At 36.5% G+C, this 26,500-nt stretch overlaps 1 protein-coding gene across 1 annotated transcript in view; it reads right to left on the bottom strand.

Moving 5' to 3' along the window:
* The window catches only part of LOC113239804 (glutamate receptor 1-like), a 187,316-nt gene that overhangs the window by 12,564 nt on the left and 148,252 nt on the right, over positions 1 to 26,500 (bottom strand). Inside the window, exons 5-17 of the mRNA XM_026476946.1 lie at positions 13,241 to 13,494; positions 9,168 to 9,296; positions 8,443 to 8,643; positions 6,658 to 6,765; positions 6,229 to 6,460; positions 5,897 to 5,991; positions 4,129 to 4,296; positions 3,819 to 3,953; positions 3,634 to 3,722; positions 3,200 to 3,350; positions 1,607 to 1,755; positions 1,365 to 1,467; positions 262 to 528 (exon numbers count right to left, since the gene is read on the bottom strand). Of these exons, the coding sequence (XP_026332731.1) occupies positions 262 to 528; positions 1,365 to 1,467; positions 1,607 to 1,755; positions 3,200 to 3,350; positions 3,634 to 3,722; positions 3,819 to 3,953; positions 4,129 to 4,296; positions 5,897 to 5,991; positions 6,229 to 6,460; positions 6,658 to 6,765; positions 8,443 to 8,643; positions 9,168 to 9,296; positions 13,241 to 13,494 (2,081 nt within the window). The remainder of the gene's footprint in view (positions 1 to 261; positions 529 to 1,364; positions 1,468 to 1,606; positions 1,756 to 3,199; positions 3,351 to 3,633; positions 3,723 to 3,818; positions 3,954 to 4,128; positions 4,297 to 5,896; positions 5,992 to 6,228; positions 6,461 to 6,657; positions 6,766 to 8,442; positions 8,644 to 9,167; positions 9,297 to 13,240; positions 13,495 to 26,500) is intronic.

The raw sequence follows: 26,500 nt of genomic DNA, 5'->3' as shown, positions 1-26,500 counted from the left end.
GTCGTCGAGCTCCTGATCGTCAACTATTTTGGGTCTGGCGGCTACATCGTGGTCAGCTGAAGAAAGGAAGGTCTATCAAATGTACATTTATTAAATAGAAAGAGTCGGGTAGAGCTATGTATGTCCTTATACAGTCTCCGCACGAGGAAAAAAGTAGCGAAAATACGATCTTTTGCCTTTCGGGTCTAGAAATTAGCAGTCTCTATCAGTTTTACTTATATAAACGATTTAATTTAATTTAAGTGAAAGTGGATCACTTACCCCAGTAAAAACGCCGCCGTTCCAAGGTACACGTTCTTGTTCGCGTTGTTGTAAGCGTTGTGCTAGTGGTTTGCGCTCGATATATGTGATTAGACGCGTCTTAGCCGTCAATGCCTCTCTCAGCGATATATTGGCACGAGCAGCCTCTTGACGACCGTACTGGCAGAACTCTATCAGAGCGACGATCATGGCCAAAGTCAGTCCTCCAATCAGCACATAAAATAGTCCAGCAACTTGGCTTAAGGTAAGCTCAGCTTCGTATCTTTGCTATTAAAATTAAATAAAAAAATAATAATTAATTAGCTTGTCCACTAATTCTGTTATAAAGCATTTAAATGTAATAAAGCATTTTGTTCCTTATAATAAAAAAGTAACGGGACTTACTCGCTTAGTATTTTAGTCGGAAGCGGTCCGACTAGTTTCGGCTATAATCGATGGTCTTCTTCAGGGGTTGAGTGCAACGTTGAGATGGATAGTGGCTACTAGGCTAGCTGAGCATATCCGATCCATGAAGAACCAAGATGTCAATGGATCTGCGGTGGCAGACCACTTTCTGAGCTCCAGTGCTGGTCAGTACATTAGGTTTGATAAACCTAAGGTTTTAGCGCGGGACAAGTATTTTGTGCCCCGCAAAATCCGAGAGGCTATTGAAATAAGTAGGCGACCAAATTTTAATAGAGACGGAGGCTGGAGCTTGCCACCGACCTGGAAGCCGTGTCTTCATGGCGCTCGGTATGCAGCTGCAGATATTAGTGGTAACGACGTGGTGAGCTTTGTGTGCTGGACTGTTCCCGACAACAATCCTACGGACAGCAGTAGCGAAGAAGAGTTCCAGGACGCGCTGCCGCAATGCATCACCGTCCCGAGTTCCCCACTGCGGACTGCGTCATCGGCACGCGCAGTCACAGCGCGCATTGCTAGACGTGACGCGGTCGCGAACGTTGCACTCAACCCCTGAAGAAGACCATCGATTATGGTCGAAACTAGTCGGACTGCTTCCGACTAAAATACTACGCGAGTAAGTCCCGTTACTTTTATATTATAATGTGTGATAACCGTGTTAGTTTTCATAATAAAACATTTTGTTCCTAATAAACACTTACAGCATCGACCACATCACATTCTGTCTTATAGAACCAAGTTCGTGTGAGTTTTTGCAGTAGCCCATCGTTTTTCATACCCTGCAAAGCTAAATTGATGCCTTCCCTGGAAAAAAACTTCGCAATATAGATGTCGAATAAAATCTACAAAAAAGTTATTCGCAAAGTATTCGGTCCACTTATTGCATTTTCGCTTGGCAAATTTCGCATAAGCTCAAACAAATTAACGTGATCAAGATGCTCACCGCAATTTCGATCCTTTTGGCAAAGCAACTGCAAAATCCTTGACTCCGTCATTCGTCACCAGCATCTCACAAGGGACATTTCCAGTGATGATGCCAGCCGCATGATATAAGAAATAGGATATCCACCCAGGCTCTTCTACCACAGTATCCTAAAAATGATTTCTATCAGCGAAAAGAACATTAAAAAACAGGAAAAATAATCATAAAATAAAAATGTACATGCACTAAAATGCACTATTCACGGCAAAGACGTTTTATTATTGTCAATAATTCGCTAAAATATCGTTGAAACTCTAGCTGTAGACTAGATGGGAAACATACACACCTGCCGATTTAGCGGAACACGAGTAAAATCTCCAAAATAATGCAAAGTTTTATTAAAAGTCTGGTAGGTTATTTTTAATTATAAAAAAAATAATTTTAAAAAAATACAAGCTTGAGACCTAGGTTTCAAGTATGAAAATAATTGCATTTATTTATTCATTTAATCATTGTCATTTAATCATTGTATAAGTAGATGACGCTCCTGTATGACTAGTACGTAATTATATTATTATCTTTTTCTTTTGTTCTTTAATTAATCACGATCCTTTGATATCGGAACTACTGGTAATCTATGTCCCATTCCGCACTTCCGCAATAAATTTATTGTATTTATATAATGAAGATGTATAATGCTTTGGCCTCATTTGTTGAAAATAATAATATCAAACTTTAATATGTATGTAGGTACATATCCTATTAACTATTAATCTACTACATCCTTTTTCATCTAAATTCCGTACCTTTCCTATAATCTGTAACTCTGTTTCTCTAACCTTTTGATTGGCTAAATTTGAAGTCAAAGCCAAATATAATAAAAAAAGAAAAAGAAAAAAATAGCTAATAAAATAAAAGTAATATGACGAAACGAAATTTCTTAACTGTAATCAAATATTTATTGAATTACAGATGTTTCTCCACCATGATATTCAATTATTTTTTATGTGAAATCACTCCACTAGTTTGTTATAATTATTAATACGAATGTCGAACACTTAGAAAAAAATTCCTTCGGTCCGACCGGAGCAAACCGTGTCAGACGCTATGCCAACTAAGCAACGGAACGAACCAGTAGACCTCGTGAATTTTTCTATGTGCTTGTTTTGTCGGATCTTTGTATTGGTTTTCAACGACTTTTTAACCGTAGTGCCATCTGATTCTTAACTGTAGTACAAAAATAACGACATTTAAAATAACAGGCATTGGAAAAAGAGTAAGTTTACCTATGAATTTTCTAAACTTTAGTTGTAAAAGTTTTTTATTTATTTATTCAAATTCGATTTAGTCAATGTTAAATTGTTACAATTTCAGAATTTTCTGCTATTTCTGCTTTGTTACAAAATCTTCAAAAATGCATTTTAATTAATGTTGATTTTTTTCAATAACTGACTAAAGCTGTACGATATTAATTGAATTGCTACTGAATATCTAATGCTTGTTTATTTAAATATAAACGTTACTATTTTATAATCTTCGTTTATTTTTGTTCCGTCAATGTTATATTATGCCACGCCGGTGTGTGTATCATGTCTATAAACTGATCGCACTTACCTCTGGACAATTAGCTACTTGTTCATACTTTGAAACAGTGCCACCCATACGCGTCACGGTGAGATAAGTAGTAAGATTAGCTGTATAAGAACTGATGACGATCAGAGTGAAGAACCACCACACTGAGCCCACCAATCTCCCGGAGACAGATCTAAGAAAAAAATTATAATTTTGAGATGCTCTATATTTTATTTGCTGTAAAACATGAATTTGTTCTGCTCATGCGGTATAAAATCTGGAGCGCTCAGAGTAAGTTCACTAAAGTTACTGATGGACCAAATAAATTTTCGCTCTATTTAAAAATATTGGACTCCGAGGACGTTACTCGTTGCCGGCGGTAGTAGTCTTTTAGAATGCATCTAACGCTAAGTGTATTAGACGAAATTACCTTAAAAACTTACTTTACAAAATCAAATATTAAAATATTCACTGACCTCGGCGAAATGTCGCTGCCTTGCTGCATAAAAGAACCCAATGTGAACCATAACGAATTCCCAAAGCTGAATTCGTTGATGACTTGAGTCTGTAACAGTGGGTGATTGGTTAGTCTATCTATCCATTTAATAAATAAGAACCCAAGAAACTATGATAAACAAGTATAATGTGGTTTTCAATTTACCTTCGTGTCAGTGACATCAGGATTGTCAGAGTTTGGAGTTTCGGATATTGATACTACTCGCCATTCGTACGGTGAAAATCGTGAAACGAGGTACAAAACAATTCCGACAGCAAACATGCTGAGTACTATGCAGACCTGCAAACAATAAATTTGTTTATGCACTGCTATCATTCAAACACAAAAGTCGGAAACAAATAAATAAAAATGACTATCAGTTTATTTAAATGTAGAATTTGACCACAGCTGAAATCCAATATTATTTAAGTTTATTGTTTAAGTGCATTATCGTAATCTAAATAAAGCTACTTACCCAAACCTCATTAGAGAGCGGTCGCAGGAAACTGAATATTGACCAATTATCTCTTGAGTTCTTATTGCCGTACGCCTTTATATTAAAAGATAGGAATGGCTTACTGAAGTCCACAACAGATTCTCTTTCTAAAGTTACTGTTAGTGGAGCTATCGCCATATCGGCTTCCTAGAAATAAAAAAAATAACCTCGATAGAGAAATTCGTAAATTAGGTTAGGAGTTATGAATTTGATTTGTATAATCAAATGGATTACAAACGAGATGACGTAGATGAAGTTCAATACGTTATGATAACCATTAGAACACAAACCCAACTTTGCAAGAACTAATTCATGTAAATGTAAGCTTGGTCTATTTGCAATGCCGAAAGATCATTTCAACTTTCAAATTGAATGAGCAGTTCTATGAAGTACACGCGTACACAAGTGTTTGCGTTCAGCGCAAGTCCATAATTGATTTTTCATCTGTATTTAAACTTAGTAATTAATACAAACGTTAATTTAGTGAGTGGGTACTTTGATAGCAAGTAAAGCATGTGGGTACTTTAGTACAGATAGGCTCAACTCACACTGGCGCAGAGTCGAACCGTCGCGTCGCGTCGCGTCCTGTTTTGCAACTACAACGCATACCGATGCGCGTCGGCGCGCGACGATACTCGCATTAGTGCGCCCAGATCATTGTATGGTCGGCGTCTGACGCCTCACTGCGCGCAAGTAACGCACGGCGATGCACGAAACCGCTCGACTTAAACCAAGTGTCGACACGCAATTCCATGTTTGCATAATATAAATTTGTACCTTAATAATGGGAAAGTAGAGATGAATATGCTGTCGGCGAAAAACATGACGCGTCGCATAGCTTCGACTCTGCGCCATTGTGAGTTGAACCTATAGTGTAACTTTAGTTTCACTTGGTTCTTTCTCAACCAAGACACCGTACCCCGTAAATTAAAATAGCTTTTTTATTAACTTTTTACAGCTTGTTGCACTTGAGACTTGTAATTTTAAAAGGAGCATCCGCCTGTGCGACAGTTTGACATGTCTGTGGATGATAAGCACTTTAATGATATTGAATACTTCCACGCTTGAATACGCTAACGAAACTGAAAAATAGTGTTCTAGCCGAGCACAGGAGGGTGCAAAAATATTGCTTTATAATAATTTTTTTCACAAGCATTACGGAACATAACGTATAGATGCGTGCGATAAGGGAACGACGGCTGAGATTTATGCGGCGTAAGTTGCTATGAAAAAGGGAAACCATTTACGAGCTTCATATTTAGGAACCTCTTAGTATTTTTTAAGTTCCATTTTATTATAACGAGTATAGTATTAAAATAATTGACGGGGTGGAACATTCCGATAATTAATACAAATTTAAGAGAAATTCACAATCACCTCAGTGCTGCGTTCTGGCATAGAAATCCAATTCTCAAAGTGGAAGTAAGCGATATTGTTAAAACAATTGAAAATAAGTTCTAAAGTTTGTTATTGCATTGTAGTGTTACTTATCTATTTAAATAAGAAATTTTAATTTAAAATTTATAATTAGAACAGTTATCTATTTTTTTGAAAAAAGCATTTGCTACTAAGAATCTCTAATAGTTGTTAAAACAGTACGTGCCTTCACGTTATTATAAGTACTATGTACATACATCATAGGATGATGTTTCGAGACCCTTGTTAAACGGTTAAACAAAGGATTCGCTTTATTTAACGGTCAATTTAAAATTATAAATATGTACATAGTTGATTCGTAGATACGAACCTGTCTCAATATTTCTCCGATCATTCCGTCCCAACCTCCAACTATTTTCGGATCCTCGTTTCCGTATTTACTGTCTTTGACTGTGCGCAATTCGTCTGTCAAACACAAAACTTCGTTTTAATCAGTTTTTTCTATGTTACTCCCAGAAACAGTAATAGTTTTGTTTCACGACTGAATTGGATAAAAAACTTGAATGAAATCAACGAATTGTGAAGATTCAATTTGCTTTGAGGAATGCTTAAAGGCTTTCTCACAACAGCATAGTAAAAAATGCTGTTTTTGCCTTCACTAATTTAATTTTTGTATTTGTAAGTATAACCCATTGAACTTACATTTGATTTCCAACTTATCAGCCAAAATCTTGGTTAGGTCCGCGCAGAATCCTTTGTATGGATCTATAGTTCCGGATGCTGGGTATTCGGGATTTAGGCGCATAATGTAAGGTGGCTCTTCTATGGTCGACACGATGTATGTCTTGTTTCGGTCGTACCATCCCGTTACGCTTTCAGGCCTTGACTTTGGGTTAAGAGGACGGAGGCCTTTGTCGTCGTACCAAGTTCCAATCTGTGTAAATTGTACAAAACAGTGTAACGACGTGGTTTAAATTCATTTACTTTAGCGGTAGATTTGGGCAACACGGAGATCTTCCGGCAGGCTATACGTATTACATGTAATATTCAATGTCGGAAAATATGTTGTTGTACTATTATATTTAGTGCTGATTATTACATGAATGTAGAGGTACATATGTTGTTACTTACCTTCACCATATCTCCAGACAAGGTCATCTCAAGAACTTGTAGCGAAAAGTTGCGACGGTGACCCGCTTCGTCGAATCTGATGATGCCTGTCAACCCTTCTATCTCCGTCTGAAGCAAGCAATATAAACGAACCTTGTTTCCCAATTTAAAAGCATTGCGAAATGGCGCTTGCATTGTACGGCATAGAGTAAAAGTTTATCGGAAGTCTCATTTACAGCGCGCAGTTGGAGGCAGTTTGCACGTGTTAATGAGGCTTTACATAGAGAAAACTAATTAATCAACAGAACTATTTTCATTATCTTTACTTGAATCTTTTTATTTTACTTACTTAATTTTAGAAATGGCGATTAACATTTTAGTTGTTAAAAAAGAAAGTATTATAGACAGAAGTTGACTATATAGAAAACTCGGTACACTCAAGTCAAGGAGGTCGATGAGGAAAAATAAAGCAGTTTCACCTACGCCACGGCGTACCACTGCAGCTCGAGATTAACTTTTCATTTATACTTTCACAAAGGGAGAGGACGCTAGCTGGTTAAGCAGATATGAATTCCGTTTAGTTTTCTTCATTTCAAAGCTTTGTTCCAGGATTTAGCCAGCCAAAGAATCAACTTTTATATATATATACTATAACGTTGACTCTGGCTAAACTGAAACTTCAAAATGTTGGTCTAAAATATTCGGTATTTTGTCTTTCGATGTTGTGGAGCTCGATATTGGAATGTAAATAAAGTTTTTCATTTGGAAGCTAAGAAACCTACTTTCTTTTAAATGACTGTAAAGATTTACAAAAAATGTTAATAATAATTAAAGTTAACAAGCTCTTTTTGCAACAAAAGTAAAAAAAAGAGTTTTGATGCATAAAGAACTTCTTAATGACATTAACCTGATTCTAATGGTGCATTTATACTAAGTCGTCGGCGACTTTCGCTTGCTCGTCGAAGGCGGCAAGCTGCCTGGTGTAAATATTGAGTCGTCTGACGACTGTAGTTTGCAGTCGAAATCGACCGAAGCTACTAAGTGCGTTGGCTTCGGCAGGACGAAGTAGTCTGCCGAGGGCGACAGACGATTCGGTGTAAGTAGCAAGTCGACTGCATCGCCTTCGGCAGGCGAAGTAGTCTGCCGAAGGTCGGCAGAAGATCCGGTGTGAATGAGCCGTGTTTCTCAAACGATCAATATTATTCAATTACCTGCGATAATACAGCTGCCCCTTAAATTGCAAGAATGACCTGTGATTTAAAGATAATTATGCTGTGTTATAAACCCGGTAGCAACGGGTTTGCATTAGAGTGGCACTTTGGACAAGACACGCTTAAGGGCAAATTTCGATAGCCGCCGCCAATGCAGAATAGGCTGTCTTTATGACTATATAAAAATGATTAGATAGACTGCGTTTCAATTACATACACGAGAACACGGTACCTATCACGGTGAATGGTTCACAGTGAATTTAATTGACATCCCAATACGCATAAATAACGAAGTATTCGCTCGCAGTCATAATTGAATGTATGAATTGGCATCAATCATTCGCTTTAGCAATAGGGTATATTAAATTACTCCAGAAAATAGAGGGCCGCTACAGGGGGAAAAATATATTTATAATATAAATGTAAATATAATATAAATGTCATAAGACCAAGACCAACTGAGCCTTTTAATATTTTGGTATGAATATCAAAAAGGAGAGGTTTGAAAAGCTTGCATAGTTGGTAAGACATCTTTGATGGTCTTTGGTTACTGTTCAGTGACATTAAACAAAAAACAAGACTTTGTGACACTCACTTTTTTGATCATCTTGGATATCTTGTCGCCGTGTTCCAGAGGGGTGACTTTTCCCTTGGGATTGCAATCAATGATCTTGGTGGTATTCGCATTAGCGTTGCGTCGCATACTGGCACGGAAAGCTTCAGGCTTCCTACGTAGGAGGCGAGTTATTGAATCCACAAGAACTTGCACACCGTCAAACATCAATGCTGATTTGGCCTAAAAATGATTATTCTTTAAGGATAATGGTATGTAATGAATGTATTAAAACTATCGCATAATTTTGTTAATGTAAAGCATGTTTAATTTATTATGTCGTATAAATACTAACTTGTTATCATACTTTCCCAGTGAATAAAATAATGACTTAATAAACGTCTCGCCATGCTCGACAAGAAGCTCCCTAAAAAAGATTCTTCAACAAGTTCGCCTTTTGAATTATAATTAGGAATTCATAAAATTTCTAGGGCGTGCGCTGGAAAATTGTCTGTGCCTTTAGTATTACTATCACGTAAATATGTAATGGCGACCGGCTCCGGTAAGACCCGTTCCCCTAACGGACACACAGCTTGACGAGCACTGACGTCAATTTCTATTTCTCTTGTTGTATGTCCAGTGACACTATATATGTTATGTATATGTACACATACATAATATGAAATGCCTATTATATATATTTACGCAATACTTATAAGAATATTTTTTTTAATGCATTTGTTACATTTTATTTACAAAACACTTACCGAAATGCCAGTCCTTTTCCAAATTTCGAAATCACGAGCGAATTTTCTAGAAAAGTCTACCACTCTGAATCCAGTTACGTTAATAGCTCCGAACTCGGCGACCTCTTTCTCCCAGCGATCGTCCATCACCTGAATCATAACATGTTTTATTCCATTATAACCGTAAGGAATTTGGGCCGTGAAATAGGAAGTCAAATGAATTTACCTACACTGGTGGTTACACATATTTACATGAAGTGTTGTAATAAGACGCGTGCAATACAATCATACAGTATTTTAGAGCATCAACATGATTTTAGAGGATGACTTCCATCAAACTTTAACTTACCTTCAACGTCGGCAATTAATAATTTGCTTTAGGTGGCAATGATTGCTTTCGGTATATTGCGCATAAGGTCTTTTAAACATTTATTGAGACATGATACTGCAAAGTTTTTTCTGTTTTGTTTCCTTAAGCAATCAACAGACGTAGTTATGCGCCATAACAACGCACACACACACACAAACACACACATTTATTATATAATTGTATGTTGTGTTAAGAGGGAGGGATACAATAAAAACAGCTATCATTGACAGAAATATTATTTCAACATCCACCTGCTGCAACGCGCTGCCTTCGTGTGGCAGTAGCAGCGCGGTAGCAGTCAGTAGGTAACTCACCTATCGAAAAAACCGAACTAAAAGATAAAAAACAATAACATGGAAAAATAAAGAGTTTCATATGAAGAGGATTAGTTCTATGAGTTGTTGATGGCAGGAAGAAGAAATGAGTGTTTCCGCTTAATTGTTAGCCAAGAGTTGAACCAAAAAATGGAAATGAATTATTTAATTAGTGAAAAGTAGTTTGAAGTTTCAGTTTTGAAGTTGGCGTACTGAAATTGGATGCTGCCGGGAGGTTGTTGGTGCTGTTGAGGTGGTATGGCAAAAATGGTATTAGTTAAGACGGAACGAGATAGCAATGATAGAGTTTATATGACGACAAGGAGTCGCGTGAATTCTAAATGAAAGTAGAAAAAAGAGTATAGAAAAAAAAATATAGTTGAGAGATCTAACACAGGTCACGCACCAAGGAATGGCGTGCCGCGCATCGTCTCGATATTACGACTCGGGTGAATTCTTAGTAACGCTACGCTTTGGCGTATTAACAATAACTTTATTAGGTAAAGATTAATATTTATTTGTATATACGTATAGGTTATAATTTCTGCTTGTATCTATATGAGGTGAAACGCATACGATGAAAGATTTCAATTCACAAATTAAGAATTTACATATTACGAGTACGTATACGAGTAAAGAGTGGTTAGAAATACGTGTGTTTCTACGAGTCGAAAGTTAAATTTTGCTTTAGAATAAGGAATAATGAAATTTGCTTTCAATGTTGAAATGTATAAATGAACACGAATAATAATGAAAAGAACATTTAGAAAGAAAGTGCGACTTTAAAATCTTTCATTACATATCACACATAACTCCCATGAAGTAAATATGGCTATGGATTATGAGCAATTATTTTAAAAAGAGTTCGATTTTAACAATATTGTGTAGAAAGGAAATGTATGTATTTCGAATCAATCGAATCTCCACTGTATTCGGATAAAAAGCACGATTGAATAATAATTTCATTTTGCTTCTAGAGACATCATCTAACAGCCATTTTAAAAGGAAACAAATTTGCAAAGATAAAGCTACGGTACGGAGCTCAATAATGGAGTTAGATAAAGTTAAGACAAGTAAAGCTATCTTCTTTATTTTTATTTATTCATATTTCTGCATTCTTAAAATGCAGAAATATGAATATAAAAGTGTTGTGTTAGCCAAAGATTGGATTTCTTAAACATTGAAATGTAGGTTTTTATTAATATTTTGGTTTGTAGGTATAGGTTCCTTTCATGTTGGATTTTAAAGGTCAAAAGCTTATGAATACAATTTTATTTCATGTTCATCACATTTTGTTTCAATTCAATAAAGGATTGGTTTTGAGTCGATGGGATTGTTATGTAGAGATACGAAATGAAAATATTTATTAAAGACACTGAAATTCAGTTTTGAAAAAGTGCTTTGAACAAACATGAAACAAATTAGATTTAAACCTACCGATTATGCTGGTCGTCTAAAAGTTATTGGAACTTTTATAAGCTGATGTTTTGAATATATGAGCATTTTGTAACAAATACAGGGAGATTTATTTTAGAGATGGTAATAAACATAATAATAGGAAAAATCATTCGTTATCCGTAGTATCTCGAGATGCGCATTTGAGTGAAGTGATATTTACACCAGAATAAAAGGTACTAGGTACATCTGATCCTGATTCGGTTGAGGATTAATCGTCAAAAACTTAGACAGACACACTAAATAAAAAAAAAAATCCCTGCATCCTGAAGAATAAAATAAATAAGTGATTTATAGTAGTAAAGTAAGTAGTCGTAAATACGTAGTGGTATCGAAAGAGAGCGTAGAATGCTGGCGGTACGGGGTAATAAGCTGATTCGCATGTTTGCACGCAGTATTAGAGACGTGAATATTTTACTTTTCAAGACACATTGTCGGTCTTTTTACACAATCAGTCTGTGGATTTCGTATAACAGGTGTACCAACAGTGCTCTGTGCGTGAGATAGAATAACATCTTTAGGGCTTTGTCGGAGATGTCGTGCTTCTGCAGCGTGTCGGCGATGTTTGCCTGAGCTTGCATTTGGTGATTTTTTCGCGATCAGGTAGTACAATGTGTGGTGTACCTACATAAAGTGATGCCAAAGTTGCACGCTTAGTGAACTTAGATTTATTTTTGAAATTTTTACTCTAAAGTTTTGCATGTGTATACAAACATGTGTGATAAAAAAAGGCGAATCCACTCATGGGCGAATCACTGAAGCTGAATGCTATATTTTGTGCTGCTTAAGGATTTTAGTCTGGAACTCGGGAAAAAGTTCGACCAAAGTGAACCTAGCATAAAATCTACATTTCTATCAAAAGGCTGTGAGAGCGCTGCTGGTGCTGGTGGCGTTCTGTGGGATAATAGTAATGTAGCCTGGAGAGTAGCAGTAGCCTCCGTAGCCTCCGCAGCCTCCATACATCTTACTTAGTAAGTTCAGTAGTTCAAAAGTTGAAAGTCCAGTTTTATAAGTATTTATTCAGGTTTGACAATACTATTATGAATGTAAACAGTGTAAATATAACTAGTAAAAGGTTCAAAAAGATGAGAAGAGATGTGTTCGCTACCGCAATCGGGCAGGGAGTGACGATGGAACGAAACAAAATCAGAATGCGAGACAAAATGGAACAATTCAAAATTTGAATTTAAATACTAGTGTGACAATAAAATAAATAAAAAGTTGGGATGACGATGCAAAGAGGTCACACCGTCACAAGGCAAACATTTTGCGAACTGCTGTAATATATATACTTATTAAAAGCGTTTGCGCACTACATTCGATTCTTATCAGGGGGTCTACTCTCGATCTCCGTCCGACATCCGTCCAAAACAATTTAAAAAAAATTACTTATTTGACAGTAATTGTTTCAGACGGATGTCGGACGGAGATCGAGGGTAGACCGCCAGTTCCGAGTCCGAGAAATATCAGTCCGAAATGTCACTGGGATCATTTTATCTCTAGGTGCATAAGCGATATTCGTATTTTCTCGTATTCGAATCGGACTTAGTGCACAAGCAAAATCCGAAGTGAGACCGAGTTTACTAGATTTGTGTAGTCTCGGCTTCGGAAGGAATACGAAACGGACGCGTGGCGCAAAGGCACATTCAACGCAAAGAAAAATTTCAACTAAAAATAAGAAATAATTGGTAACTATTCCTTAGGTACACGTATTAATCAAGTTGCTTTTATTCTATTGAAAACATTTTTGTTATTCTCCAGCTACCAGGAAAAGTTTTAAAACTACAAATTATAAAAAGGATGCGAATTTTGTCAAAATGCCGATAAAATATGTGTTTTAATAATTCCATAATCTAGGACATTGTTCAAAAGTAACATAGATTTTTTCCAGACTCGGCAACTTTTTTAAATTTCCACCACTATCTCTAAAAGGGAACAGAGAAGGGATTACTTACCAGTCCGCTCAATAAGTAATGGTAGTTTCTGCGGCCGAGGTGCACGTCACGCACATGCATAATTAGGGTATCTTTAGCCAGTTGTGTTGTAGAGTCGAGAACTACGAATTTTTTGCTCCAGCGATCAAGCCGTTCTATGGCATTGAGATATTCGATTGCATCAGAAGCGTTGCCTACTCGTTTTACGTTTGCAATACGGAATGTAGCAGTCCTAGGGTCCAAGCTTTGGTACAACTGTTGCAGTCGAAGTAACCCTGCGAAAGATAACTACTACATTGAAATGCATACGAACATAACTTGTTTGTTATGTGTATTACAGTTATAGTGTATACTTAAACTCAGATTTAGCTAAACTTGTATACGAGTTTGGGTAACTTTGTAAATATACATTCGTAAATTGAAGCTACTTACTAAAGTAGCTTCAATTCACGAACGGTTTTATAGTCCTAACTTCAGACTATTGAATATCATTTGAAAAAGTAATTTACCCTAAAAATAGTTTAATATTATTTATAGTCTACGCCAATTGCCAAATCCTTTCACCACGATGGCAAACATATTCCATGCACAGTTCAGCAAGGCGGCTACTTGTGGCATGATCAGAAGTTCTGGGCCGCGATAATTACTGTAATACCATCGATACGACAAAAAGAAGAGAGGATCATTTTCTGTAACTAATAAAGTATAGATACGATGGTGGGTTGTGATCATAGAACAATTTATCACATAATATGAACAGAACAACATAAATGTATTGTAAAATTAGTGCTTCCCAAAGCTGCACAATCTTTCTAAACTCAACAAATGTATTTGATATTTTTCGTTTTATGTAACGGACAATTCCATTTACTTCACAAAATAGTCAGCCTGTATCAGATCAAACCCACCCAAACTTACGAGAGACTTAAATGCGGGCCATGCAAATATATGGGACCTCTGCGTGGCAGACCAGCATTGTAACTGTTCGGTCACGGAGGCATATCTGCCACGTCGTCGTTGTACAAGGGTCACCAAAAAAGAGTGCTACAATCGAAGCTGCTGAAAATTAAGAGAAGAGAGAGAAGAGAAAATTTTGGCTATATTTGTTTGTCAATCGTATACGATTTAATTTCAAAGTGACAGCACAACACTGTCGCTTTAAAATTAAATAGGTAATATTAATATAACTCAAAGCATTTTGAGATAAATACTATGTTAGTTGTCATGTGGGATATATTATTTTATCTATTGTTCCTGAGCATATATATATAGTAGAAATAGTGTCACTGTTTTTATTTTTCATTATTTATTTACAAGAAAACGTGAAGGTTAACTTCACACACCTACGTCTGGACGCTTTTGTAGATATCGTATTCAAAAGAGCAACAGGGAGCTATAGCGATAAAACGATACCCTTTCTTTTAGGCGAGAGTTATTTGGCTCCTTGTATGTATATTTGAATTGTTTTGATGCAGTCAGGAACGGTGTGAAATCCATTCCGCTAGAGTTATAAACATTGTTACTGTTCCTAAACTTTTATAGCCTATTGTTTTTTCAAATATTGACTGCGTTGCCTTACTTTGATACTTTTTAGGGATTTGCAACCATCACGGTAGAAAGGAAGTGAATTTTATATTTTATGTTGTAATGTCATTATTATACTTATCTATTATTGATTTTTTTCTTTTTACAATATATACCTATAGCGCTATAGATTACTTACGAAAAGCTACCGGAATCTCTGTTTTGTGAGTGTTTCGAATTTCAAAACTTAGAGGTGTATTTGTCATTTACCTATTAATTACATTAGGCTTTGCTAACGTCGAGTTGCGGACACCAGCCCGTTACACCAAGTATGAAGCATATTTTTATACCTAATAATTAATAATAAAAATGGCACGCATATAAGAATTATTTCAAAATCAATAAATAATCACAAACACGCACAATGTAATTTACCTTGAAAGGTACCTCGTATGACGCCAATGTTTTTGAAGACCTATTACCTAATAATTATATTTTGCATTACATTAGTTTTCAAATGGAATGGTGATCCTTTTATAACAAGATCTGCTTTTTTAGGCATTATTGTGTAGAATTGACGGTGTAATTAATTCACTTAATATTGTCAAAGTAGCGAGTGGCAATCATTTTTTGAAATTAGAGTAAAATTGTTAAAACACTCTCGACAGGAAAGATTGATTATGCGTAATGGCTATTACGGCGATTGAAGTCATGGCAATAAATTGTAAAAAAATACGCACTATTTATTTTCATTCGTTTTTTAAAATGTGAATTGTGTAGGTAATAAAAAGAATAATCTGATAAACTATCGTAAAATTTAACAAACCAAGATAATGATTGTTATAAATTTATCGCGACGCTATTGTAAGATAAAAATATTTGATGGAAATGTCAATAGAAGATGAAACACGCCATTCATCACTAGCCGGTTTCATTATGCAGCTCCGATCTGGCGCTTTTGTCATAATTTGAGGGTAATATCCGCGAAAAGATTGAAGGCGTGACGAAGACGCGCCGAGAAGAGGGTTGACGTGTGGGTAATGAAGGCGTTATCGTCGGATTTGTCGAGCGGCCACCATCTCCCGACCCGCTCGGTACAACTGCCGCCGCAACGACTAACTCTCTTTGCATTTTCATATCGTGTCACATAGCCCCTTTTATTCCCCGAATAAAGTTTCCCTTGGAAACTTTGCAATGTTTATCCTGCCTGCTGTTACAGGAAAGAGTTTAAAAATGGAAGTGTCGTAACTAAGCGTTCTTATTAAAAAAAACAAGCAAAACTCATATCTCTTAATTGAGCGTTAAAGTTGATGGACTTTTGTACAATTGAACGCATGTCTTTCAAACCTTTTGTGTTACGAAACTTTATGGGCACATAAGACCGCCTAAGATAATAGAAAAGCTTGTCTATTTCAAGAAGGAAACTCATACTACGAAGTTTTTACATGCCTTGGAGTTCGTCGACAATGCATAGGTACCTCTCTGCCTCGTGTGGCTGAGCACTAACTTTCGGTACTTCGTTTTGCAACATCTGCTAAATTCGAATCGAAAAGTTTTTCTTTATCTTTAAAAGTCCACTTCAGTAACGACCCAGAAGCTTATCCTCTGTCGGGATCAGCATTAACTTGAAGCTCTCTAAGATGCTCTCGGGAAATGTTCGACTTGTTGATTTTTAGGGTTCAGTAGCAAACAATGAAAAATAGAGAGTTCACCCAACATTTTCACTTTGTTCCACGTTCGTCCGTATATGACCATTTTTTAAGGTGGATTTTTATAAAGGGTTACCATGTAATATACCAATTGCCAGTAAAAATATCAAGCTTATACTCAAAACAATTAAAATATTTAAAAAAACATTCAATATCTACAGAAGGCACAGAGGAAGAAGTAATTTTAAATATCTACTTATTCAACGCCACGTAATTTTGCCGCTATTAGACCGTGAGTTTTATCTTCATTGATTATACATTATTTTATGTTCATCATCATCATATCAGCCGGAAGACGTCCACTGCAGAACATAGGCCTCCTACAAAGATTGCCTGACTAGCAGGTCGGATGCGACGTGCATCCATCGGTTACCCGCCGCCATTACTAGGTAATCCGTCCATCTAGTAGGGGGCCGTCCCACTGAACGCCTACCGATTTTTACCCCAACAGACGTCAGTTCTACGAGCTATGTGCACTGCGCACTGGTACTCTATAGCTCGTTGAGTGATTGTGAGTTTTTTTATGAGGCCCATAGTAAGTGACCACGTCTCAGAGCCGTAGGCCATCGTTGGCAATACACAATGCTCGAAGACTTTTGTATTCAAAGACTGCAGTATTGTGGATGAGAAAACGTACCAGAGCACCCTAAATGCTGCCTAACCGAGTCAGATTCAGATTTCCTCTTTCTCGAAGTTGGCTCTGCCTAATTGGATGGTTTGTCCGAAGTACACATACTCGTCAACAACTTCGAGAGTAGAGGTTCCCACTATTATAGGAGTAGGTATAACATGGACATTCGAAATAGTTTCATCCTGTCCATGTACATTTTGAGACCCACCTGCTAAACTCTACTGAGGTCACCGCGCATGGTGAGTTATGTTATTTCTAAATTATTATCCATACATTATTTTATGTTGTTCCTAATAATAATAATTTAATCAAAGTTCACATGAACTTTGATTAAATTATCGAATTTCATCATTTCGATATGAGAATTTCGAAGTATCCAGTTGATCGAATTATATAATTATACATATGTATATGTACATATATATTGTCACAGACAATTTACTTCAATTACCACTGCACCATTCATCGCACCGGTTTATATTATGCCAATAATTAATTTATTAGATATTTGGAAGCCAGAATAACTGCGAAATATAAACACCAAAACGTAACGCCCATATGAAATAAACTTCTCTTATGCATTCATCGTAATCGATATTCTTCAATTTCAGTTCAAAATTTAACCATTACTAATGTCAAAGATAGATTTGCGAGTCAGCCGTTTCAAAGATTTGGAACTTTGTTTTGCAGCTAGCTTACGACTGGACTATTGATATTCTTACACTAGTATCACAGTACGTACATGATAATGAAAGTAATTTGAATTTTTAATTAAGCTAAGAATAAATATATAACAATAAATAATAGACAACATCACATACGGTGCTCTGTTCCAATGTAAGTTACTAAAGTACTTGTATTATGGAAATCGGAAACAACGACGGTACCACAAACACCCAGACCCGAGACAATACAGAAAAGTTAGTTTTCTCCTTTGATCCGGCCGGGGATCGAACCCCGGACCTCAGAGAAGGCGACAACATGAAAACCGATGTGCAAGCCACTCGACCACAGAGGTCGTCAAGATGAAGAATAACAATTTTTGATAAAAATTCTTGTAGACAGGTTATTACGAGAAATATAATATACTCTGGCTGCACTACACAATCGTCTTCACAAAGTCACAAATTCATTCAAGGGGCAATGTAATACGCTGCTGTAATAAGATTATAGTTGCTATTCAAAATTTAACTCTAGTGAAATATGTGGCGTAAGAAAGCCGAGCCACGCGGCTGCAGGCGGACTGTATTTAGGGCGCTAGAAATCCTCTGCCTGTGCTATCCTGGCTAAAATGATATGGAAGTACTCACGCGTTCCCCCGTTCACTACGACGGCAGCGGTGCGGGTGTGAATCTTCTTCAACTAGGCTGGAAGATGGCATTGTCTGACTCGTCTGTATTATAATGTGATCAGTCATAGAAATCGAAGAGATGAAAACGAAAATGAATAATTATAACATTTCAAGCACAAGTTGGATTTTTTTTTGTAGAGTTTTAACGGCTTTGGCATAATGCCATAAAGCCTATTCTTCATTTTAGTTTCACGTTGTGAATTCAGCGACACCTTAGAGGATGGAAAGAATACGGAAAAAATCATTGACTTACAAATAAATGGACGACGGGTCTAATAAAAAAACCACGAAAAAAATGTCCCAAGCCAACCTATTCGAAATTTAAATTGTAATGTCATCGCAGTATCGCGCTGTCAGTCGAACAAATGAAGACTAAAGCGGAGTTTGGCGCTCTGTATACGATTTTAGCGCCTTACAAGTGCGGACACTTTTTAGCGCGGACCCGACGTCCATATAATTGTAAGTCAATGGAAAAAATAGTCTAAGAGCGTAGAGGGAGAATAAAGAAAAAAGAAGCGACACTGACTGCTAACGTCAACACCGACGACACCATGCAGCCCTTAGAGGATGGAAAAAAAAACAAAATGCAGCCAGTTTCGTTTCAGTCATTACGCGCGGCATTCGATATCTATAGGTAGATTTAATAACACAGGCAGAATACCGAACAAAATACTATGTTTAAGGTACAACAAAACTATGTAGTGACCCGTTTAGCTCTTCCAGGTTCTTTCTATCTATGTTATTTGAAATAAATATTGTAAATGATAATGCTGAGCAGAGCTGGGTTTTATTTTATTCGGTTACGGTCAGCTGTTGTAACGATTTAAAGCCATTACAGCAAGTGACGTGTTGGGTGTTAGATAATAGTACAACTGTTCTTAAAATCTGTCGGCAATCTTCGTGTTTCGGCTATCGTCGGATTTCTATCAGTCGGCCATTGCTCTTGGCGCAGACCGGACGCACTCTATGGACTTCAAATTATACATGGTGTAATCGGTAATTGTGCTCAGACGATTATGCCGTAAATATAAGATATATCAAAAACCTTTAAACTGATATCGAAAGTACGATACATAATGAGTAGAACAACATGAATAACTTTTTTGAAAAAAATTGAAAAAAAATTTACGTTAAACGATACCAAACATTTTTGTGGCATTCGTAGAGGCTTTTGTTTTAAACAATTGCATTGAATAAAAAATTTGAATTAATTAAAAAATTTAATTATTTTTTATTTAATTAAAAGAAGGTTTAATACTTTATTTACAGCAGTTTTGTTATCTGTAAACTTATTGTTTTCTCTTAAAGTAAGTCGACTAAAGCCACTCTACGAATGCCATATTAAATGAATGGGAGCATTTAAGGTTAAAATTTTAGCTATTTCTAATTTTATTTTAAAGAAAGTTATTGATGTCGTTCTACACTTAGGTAACGTACTTTCGATATCAGTTTAAAGGTTTTTGATATGTCTGATATTTACGAAATAATCTCTTGGGCACACTTAACGATTATACTCTGAATAGACCAGCTATATGTACTTTCATTGTTTTCTTTATTATTAAATTTAATATAATTTGTCCACTGATTTCAACAATTATTGTTAATATTTTGACAAAATGATTGAACATTGTGTTAGTAGTACGAAATTAGAGTAGCTATTTGTTTTTTTAGTATCTGATTTGGACCAGATACCACCAATCGTAATAATGCGCTCGCTGCGAATTCTCGTACATTCACTTGTTCCATCTTCACTTTGACATTGTTGACTTGAACAGAAAACGGCAAAAGCGGTTTAATGTTTATTTTGGATGTTGTCGAAGCGTAGTCAGTAAATAGTCTGAATTAAAGATTAATAATCGAAAAAAAACTTTAAGATTGGATTTTTAGTTATATAAATAAAAATAAACTTTATTTACTATATTATGCTTGGTATATATTTTTGAGGCCGGTATTTTGTTAAAGAATAAATGTTATTAAGTATATACATAGTTCATATGGAAATCAAAACAAAAACACAACAAGGTACGTAGTTCTGAAATCAAATTTTGCAGATGATAAATCGAATCATTACTGGACATAGAAATTTAAATATTTTATTAAGGATGTGTACAGACATGTGTGAAATTAAGTACGCCTCTGTAATGACATCTCATAAAGCACTCGAGCGGCACGCGAACAGATAACACTACGTAATGCACGTGCAGCTCGCGAGCCTTTCGCAAGCAGGCGCATTCGCTAGATTTGTACGCACCTTAATGTATCTCGAAAATCCGAATATTACACCCAAGAAATTTTGAGCACGAATTAAATTTTAAAAGCCTGAGGCTTTGATACTGGACATTTTTTATAACTTATTTTTACAGAAATGATTCATATTTCCGAGGTATAAATAGAAACAAAAAACAAATAAAAAAGTTATACAATGGCAACACAAGTCTTTGCAAGTTGACGTTGACATTGCACGAACCCGGGGGTTTACTGCGAAATACGGAACAACGATAATCGTTTTAGCCACGATTTGAACGGTTCCTGCTCAGGAAGGTTTTGGATACGATATTTGGATTGGCTTGAAGTTCGCCGGAAGATCGTGATTTGATGCATGTATCAATTTAACACTCGAACTGGCGCCGCCCTCGTTTTCCTTGTACGCTTAAATAATTCGTGTTGTGTGTGAATCGTTTTACATAGTTGCTAGATAGCCTACATAAATCAATAGGTATGTTACTAACGTTTGATTACTAATAAAAATTTATTACGTGTCCACTGATTTCAAAAACGTTGTAACGTGTGAACGTTGTATTAATAGTGCAAAGTTAGAGTTTATCATCATTATTTGTTTTTTGAAGTATCTGGTTGGGACCAGAAACAGCCACTATCGCAACAATGTGCACGCTGCGAACTCTGCACCGTTCATTTCTTTTATGTTTACTTTGAAATTGTCTTTTGAACAGAAAAAGGTAAAAGCGGTCAAATGTTTTGACATCTAGTACTAATTTTAGAGAAATTCTGCAAGCAAAAAGATGTAATTTTGGAAAAGAAAATATCTACTGCTAGGGATGCCGGGTCCGACGGAATTCCGGCGTTGTCGCTCGTTGGACGTGATTCCTCTCTAGACATGATTACGTCTTTTCTTATAGTGTGAGATGAATAGAGCGTCCGCCGCTGGCCAAGAAGTCAATTGCACACGCTTCGTGACTTGGGGAAAAACTATGCTATACCCTAAGGTTGTGTTTAAGTTAGCGAATTTCAAGCATTGACTGCTTTGTGGTTTAGCATTTTTGTTACCTAAAATTTCTTACTTTATTACAGGGTTTGAAATTATCATATTTAATTTATTTGATTTTTTGATTTTGGTTTTGATGAAATTGTCATGATAATTATCCGATATACATTAGATAATTATTCGCGCTGATTCATAGTTTTGTCTCCTTATTTTTGACTTAAAAATGATAAACATTTAGAAGACTAAATAAGCACGAAAAAAAAATCACTGGGATAACGAAAACGATTTATTCATGACTTTTTTAAATTGACGTTTGACACGTTTGGATGCGTCTCTGATACAAACACATGGCACAACATTGCTAGCTGTGGCATTTTGTTGTTCCAATTGATTTTATAAATATCAAAGTATTATAATTAAGATAATTATCGTGATAACTATCAATCATAATTATACCTTCGAACTCCGCTTAATAATAATTTATAATTCTTTAATTACTATATTTATGCATTTATACTCAGAGAGACATGAATATGAGGGAAATAAAAAGAGAAGGGAAATAACTCCGAAACGTCATGTTCACATTGACACAGCCAAGTTACTTTAATAGCGAAGAAAATAAAAAAGTCGTCACTTTTTTTATAAAGCATAAGTGCGCATTTGATCTCCATCTCACCTGATGGAAATTAACGATGAGGTCGACGATCGATCATGCACACCTAAATAATGCCTATTCACTCTCTCTCACTACATTCCCTGCCTGCAGACTTGTTCAGGGAACAAGTCTGCAGGCAGGGAAAGGCAGGCCTATATTGTGGAATATCCACAACATAGGCGTGGAACCCAAGCCTACGCCTAGTCCCCCGTTGATGGAAAGGGGAAGGCGGAATTAAATCGTGTAATTCCATCGCACACTCCGTGATATATCCTGTAAAATACCGATAAGCAGGCAACTTTACGGCGGTGTTCAAGGCTTTGCAACTTCGCCTCCACTAATTCCGAGTCACCTATAAGCTTCTTGGCACGGTTGTTAATTGAATCCAAAGTGGCCAGTCGATATGTAGCAGACTTTTGGGATGCCAAAGGTAGCAGCAGTACTCCATGCACGATCGGACTTGTGCTTGGTACAGCTGAAGCAAAGTTCCGGTGTAAAGTAACGCCTCACCCTGGAAAGTTTTGAAGAAAGATTTGAGTGCAGACCTCGGATGTTAGTGAGGTGTACTTTTAGTTGGAGGACGTGCAACCGCTATGTATACTTTTCCCATTTTTGCTTTTCATGCTTGTTTTTGGAGAAGTGAATAGGCAGGAGTGTCGTGTTCAACCAAGCAGCAAGCTCACACTGCCACAAGAGGGCACAATCGCTTTGGACACCGCGGGGACGCCCGAACCCCCCCGGAGATGGCCACCTGATCCTACCTTCCGGTCGCCAACCGGCAAGGTGGAGCATCCCGGGATTTTTCGTTGGGTGGCGGGGCAGCCTTTCACGGGTGGCTTTCCTGCTACTTGGGCCCCAACTTCTCGCAGTCGGTCAGCGGTGCACCGTGCTCCGGATCCCGCTAGCCTCCAGAATCGAGTGCTCAGTGTGACAGTACAAGCAGCAACAACTCGTCGTCAGACGCAATACAACTGTTCAGACCCGACCTCCTAATGGCAACTCCCGAACACGAGTCGGAACATGGTAAAGACCATTTGGCGACTCGTCTGCGTCGGGAGGGTGGTGACTAGCCACGGCCGAAGCCTACCACCAGTAGTTGTTTCTCTTTAGCACCACACAGGGGTCACTTGTAAGGTTTCGATGATAAACCTACGGAAGCGAGCAACATCAACCCCCAAAAATGCAAATTGTAAGTTTTAATGCAAAGCATGTAAGAGGGCAAATGCAACGCGCGCATAACTCTTTGTATAAATATTTCGTATTATGTAAAATTTTTGTTGTAATACTCAAGTCTGTTAGGGCTTAAGACTGTAAGTAAAATTATATTTAATACTTTTATAAGTAATAACTACAAATGAATTAAGTGGTGAAATACTATATTAATGTAAGCTAGAGTATTGTTGAAAACACGAACAAGTACATTAAATCTTAATGTCGTGTGTTACTTAACAAGTGTTAATGTACAAGTCGAATGATATTTAGTATCCTGCTCAAAAGTAGCAGTGAGAGCTTCCTTGCCTCGGGTGCTTGGGATAAAACGTACTAATCTCTTAATCTTATCACGTAACGAATTCTCTTTCTTCCTAAAATACTAGCATACTGACTCGTATACGTGGCATATTTCTTTCTAGCGTTCGGCAATGTTTTTGTTTGCAATGGTGTTACAATGATGTAAAAAGCCCTCGATGAAATATTCTATTTTTCAATTTATTTTAGTTTCACTTACAGTTATTACAATGTATCATACTATAAATTCAATTTGATGACGATGTTATCTAAATTGCACAACTAGTTATGAGAGAAACACAACCTGCAAAAGCAACGTAAATTTTTTTGTTATAGACTTAGTTATAAATATATACACAGATATGTATCTACCTGCTACCATATATATTTTGAACACAAAAATAGATTTAAAGTAGAGTATTGTTTAATTAATAATTTGACAATCGTTTTAAAATTAAATCATTTGACTTTTTGTATATATTTGCTTAGTTTCTTTTTTTCATTGTAATAATATTATAATTAATAATGTATGTAAAAATGGACATTGCTGACCTTAACACCTAAATGTAACTTGTTTTGCAACAAATTATATTACTGTTATTATTATTAATTAATGTAATTTAAAATAATATAATATATAGAATTTCATAGGTTCGTGAATTACATAAGTTTCCGTGTGCAATCATAGTTATATATAGTTAAATAAAACATGCATCCATTGTCCAAAGCGTTTGAGGAGAAGCAAATCATTTGGGCATAACTAATGCAGGCCGTTTTAATGTAAAAGGAATGAAATTCATTACGGTTTCAGCAAGGAGCACGGGTAGCACGCGGTCAGGATCGGAAAATCCGGGGATTTTATACATTAAACTCGCTGAATAAATTGGAAGTCGATAAAACCATTTCTATCTAGAACCCACATGGGACCGGTAGCCGTTCTGAAATAGTGATGCATAAAATTTTATTCAGGAAAATATTATTCTAAATTGATGAGGCTCGCTGTTAAGCTAGAAACCAATCAAAGCTTTATTGTGAAATTATTTTCGTACTAAATGACAGACGACTGATTGTACCATACATGAATGTAAGTGGATTTCATAGCTGGCAGCATACGTTGACTAGAGTCGTCCTTTAAAAAATTGACCAAAGAAAATTTACCAAAGAAAATTTGTTAACACAATAGAGTTTGACAAATATGGTTCAAGGTCTTCCAAAGGTACAACCAAAACTTTATATCGCATTTCACCCCCAAACTCTTGTGCAATGTTTGATGATTACAAAGGCATTTACTGGGCTGAGTCAAGACTCTAGGTTGTATTATTCAGAAACTCGGCAAATCCTTCTTATTCTGTAGCGACAATAGTCGAGGATCAAGTCTCTATTGTTGCCTGTATCGAGTTAGACGATTAGGAGTTTCAATAACATACCGCCACATTCACACAATCTATCGCTGTCACAAAATATGCTACTAGAGAACTTCAAATAAATTTACTCTCGGTGATTCAACATAATATTTATAATAAAAGTGACTTCTGCGTGAAAATACACCGACTTGTCTTTATTACTCAGTGAACAACTTTCAATGAGTAGTTCGTACAAGTCGTTACAAAAAAATACTAAAGTCGACTGTTTCTGATTCCATAAAATGTTGGGGCATTTTACCACAGAAGAGGTACTACTTGCTGAAAAGGAAGACTTAAAGAGCGTAGGATAAATAGGAAAGGTGGCATTTCGCTGAGCTGAATATTGCTTTCTCAAGGAGCACTCCCCGGTATACCGTTCTTTGCGATGAATTTGTATCCCGCAAATAAGCAAACATGATTTACACACTTGCAATACACGTCGCGATCGGGGGCTAATTAAGTGGGCACGGTATCCACAATATCGATGCCAGTGGCATCTATGTCATATTAATTTGGTAGTTAATTACAACACGTTCACGTTTGATAGTCAAACACTGAAATGACTCGAAATCCTGTTGAATTCCAATGCACGTAAATTATTAGTAATAGTTTTATTTGTAAGTCAATGGTAATAGTAATTGAAATTTATGTGTGCGCAGAGAAAAACAAGAGACGCTTCAAATGTCATTCGTGACACCAACCGCATCCAATCAAAATTATGCTTTGTTTCACTAAAACGAAGTTTACCAGTCACGTAATGAGTAGTGCAAGTATAGAAAGATATGCATGAATATGATATACTTTGAACAAATTTCTAGTAACCGTACATTATTCGGATGGGCCTCTTAAAAACAATACCAATAAAACGGGACGTTAACGACTTCTATTTTTCTTTTTCAAAGTTAAGAGTGTCGGAAATAGAGACCTTCCCACCCTTAATTTTGTACCTAACCGTAAAAAGGAAAAAGCTCCATAAACGATAAATGAAAGTGCTTACGATTGATATTCAAAGGGGAACTCTAATCGCCGATAATGATGACGTCAGTCAGCGATGGTCTTGTGAATTCGCTGGTGACTATTAAAAAAGACATTTTGACTTGTGAAAATGATAATTTAACACAGCGGTGTGGATATTCTGGGTTTCGTGACTTTATATGGCAAATATTGTGTCTTTAAACCGAGCATTAAGGTTTACACTCGATAACAGGATATGGATTGACCACACTTCTTGTACACACACACACACACACACACACACACACACACACACACACACACA

This window comes from Hyposmocoma kahamanoa, unplaced genomic scaffold (assembly GCF_003589595.1).
Source record: "Hyposmocoma kahamanoa isolate Upper Pololo Valley unplaced genomic scaffold, ASM358959v1 100021, whole genome shotgun sequence".
Classification (NCBI taxonomy): domain Eukaryota; kingdom Metazoa; phylum Arthropoda; class Insecta; order Lepidoptera; family Cosmopterigidae; genus Hyposmocoma; species Hyposmocoma kahamanoa.
This window is presented reverse-complemented; position numbering and strand designations above follow the sequence as displayed.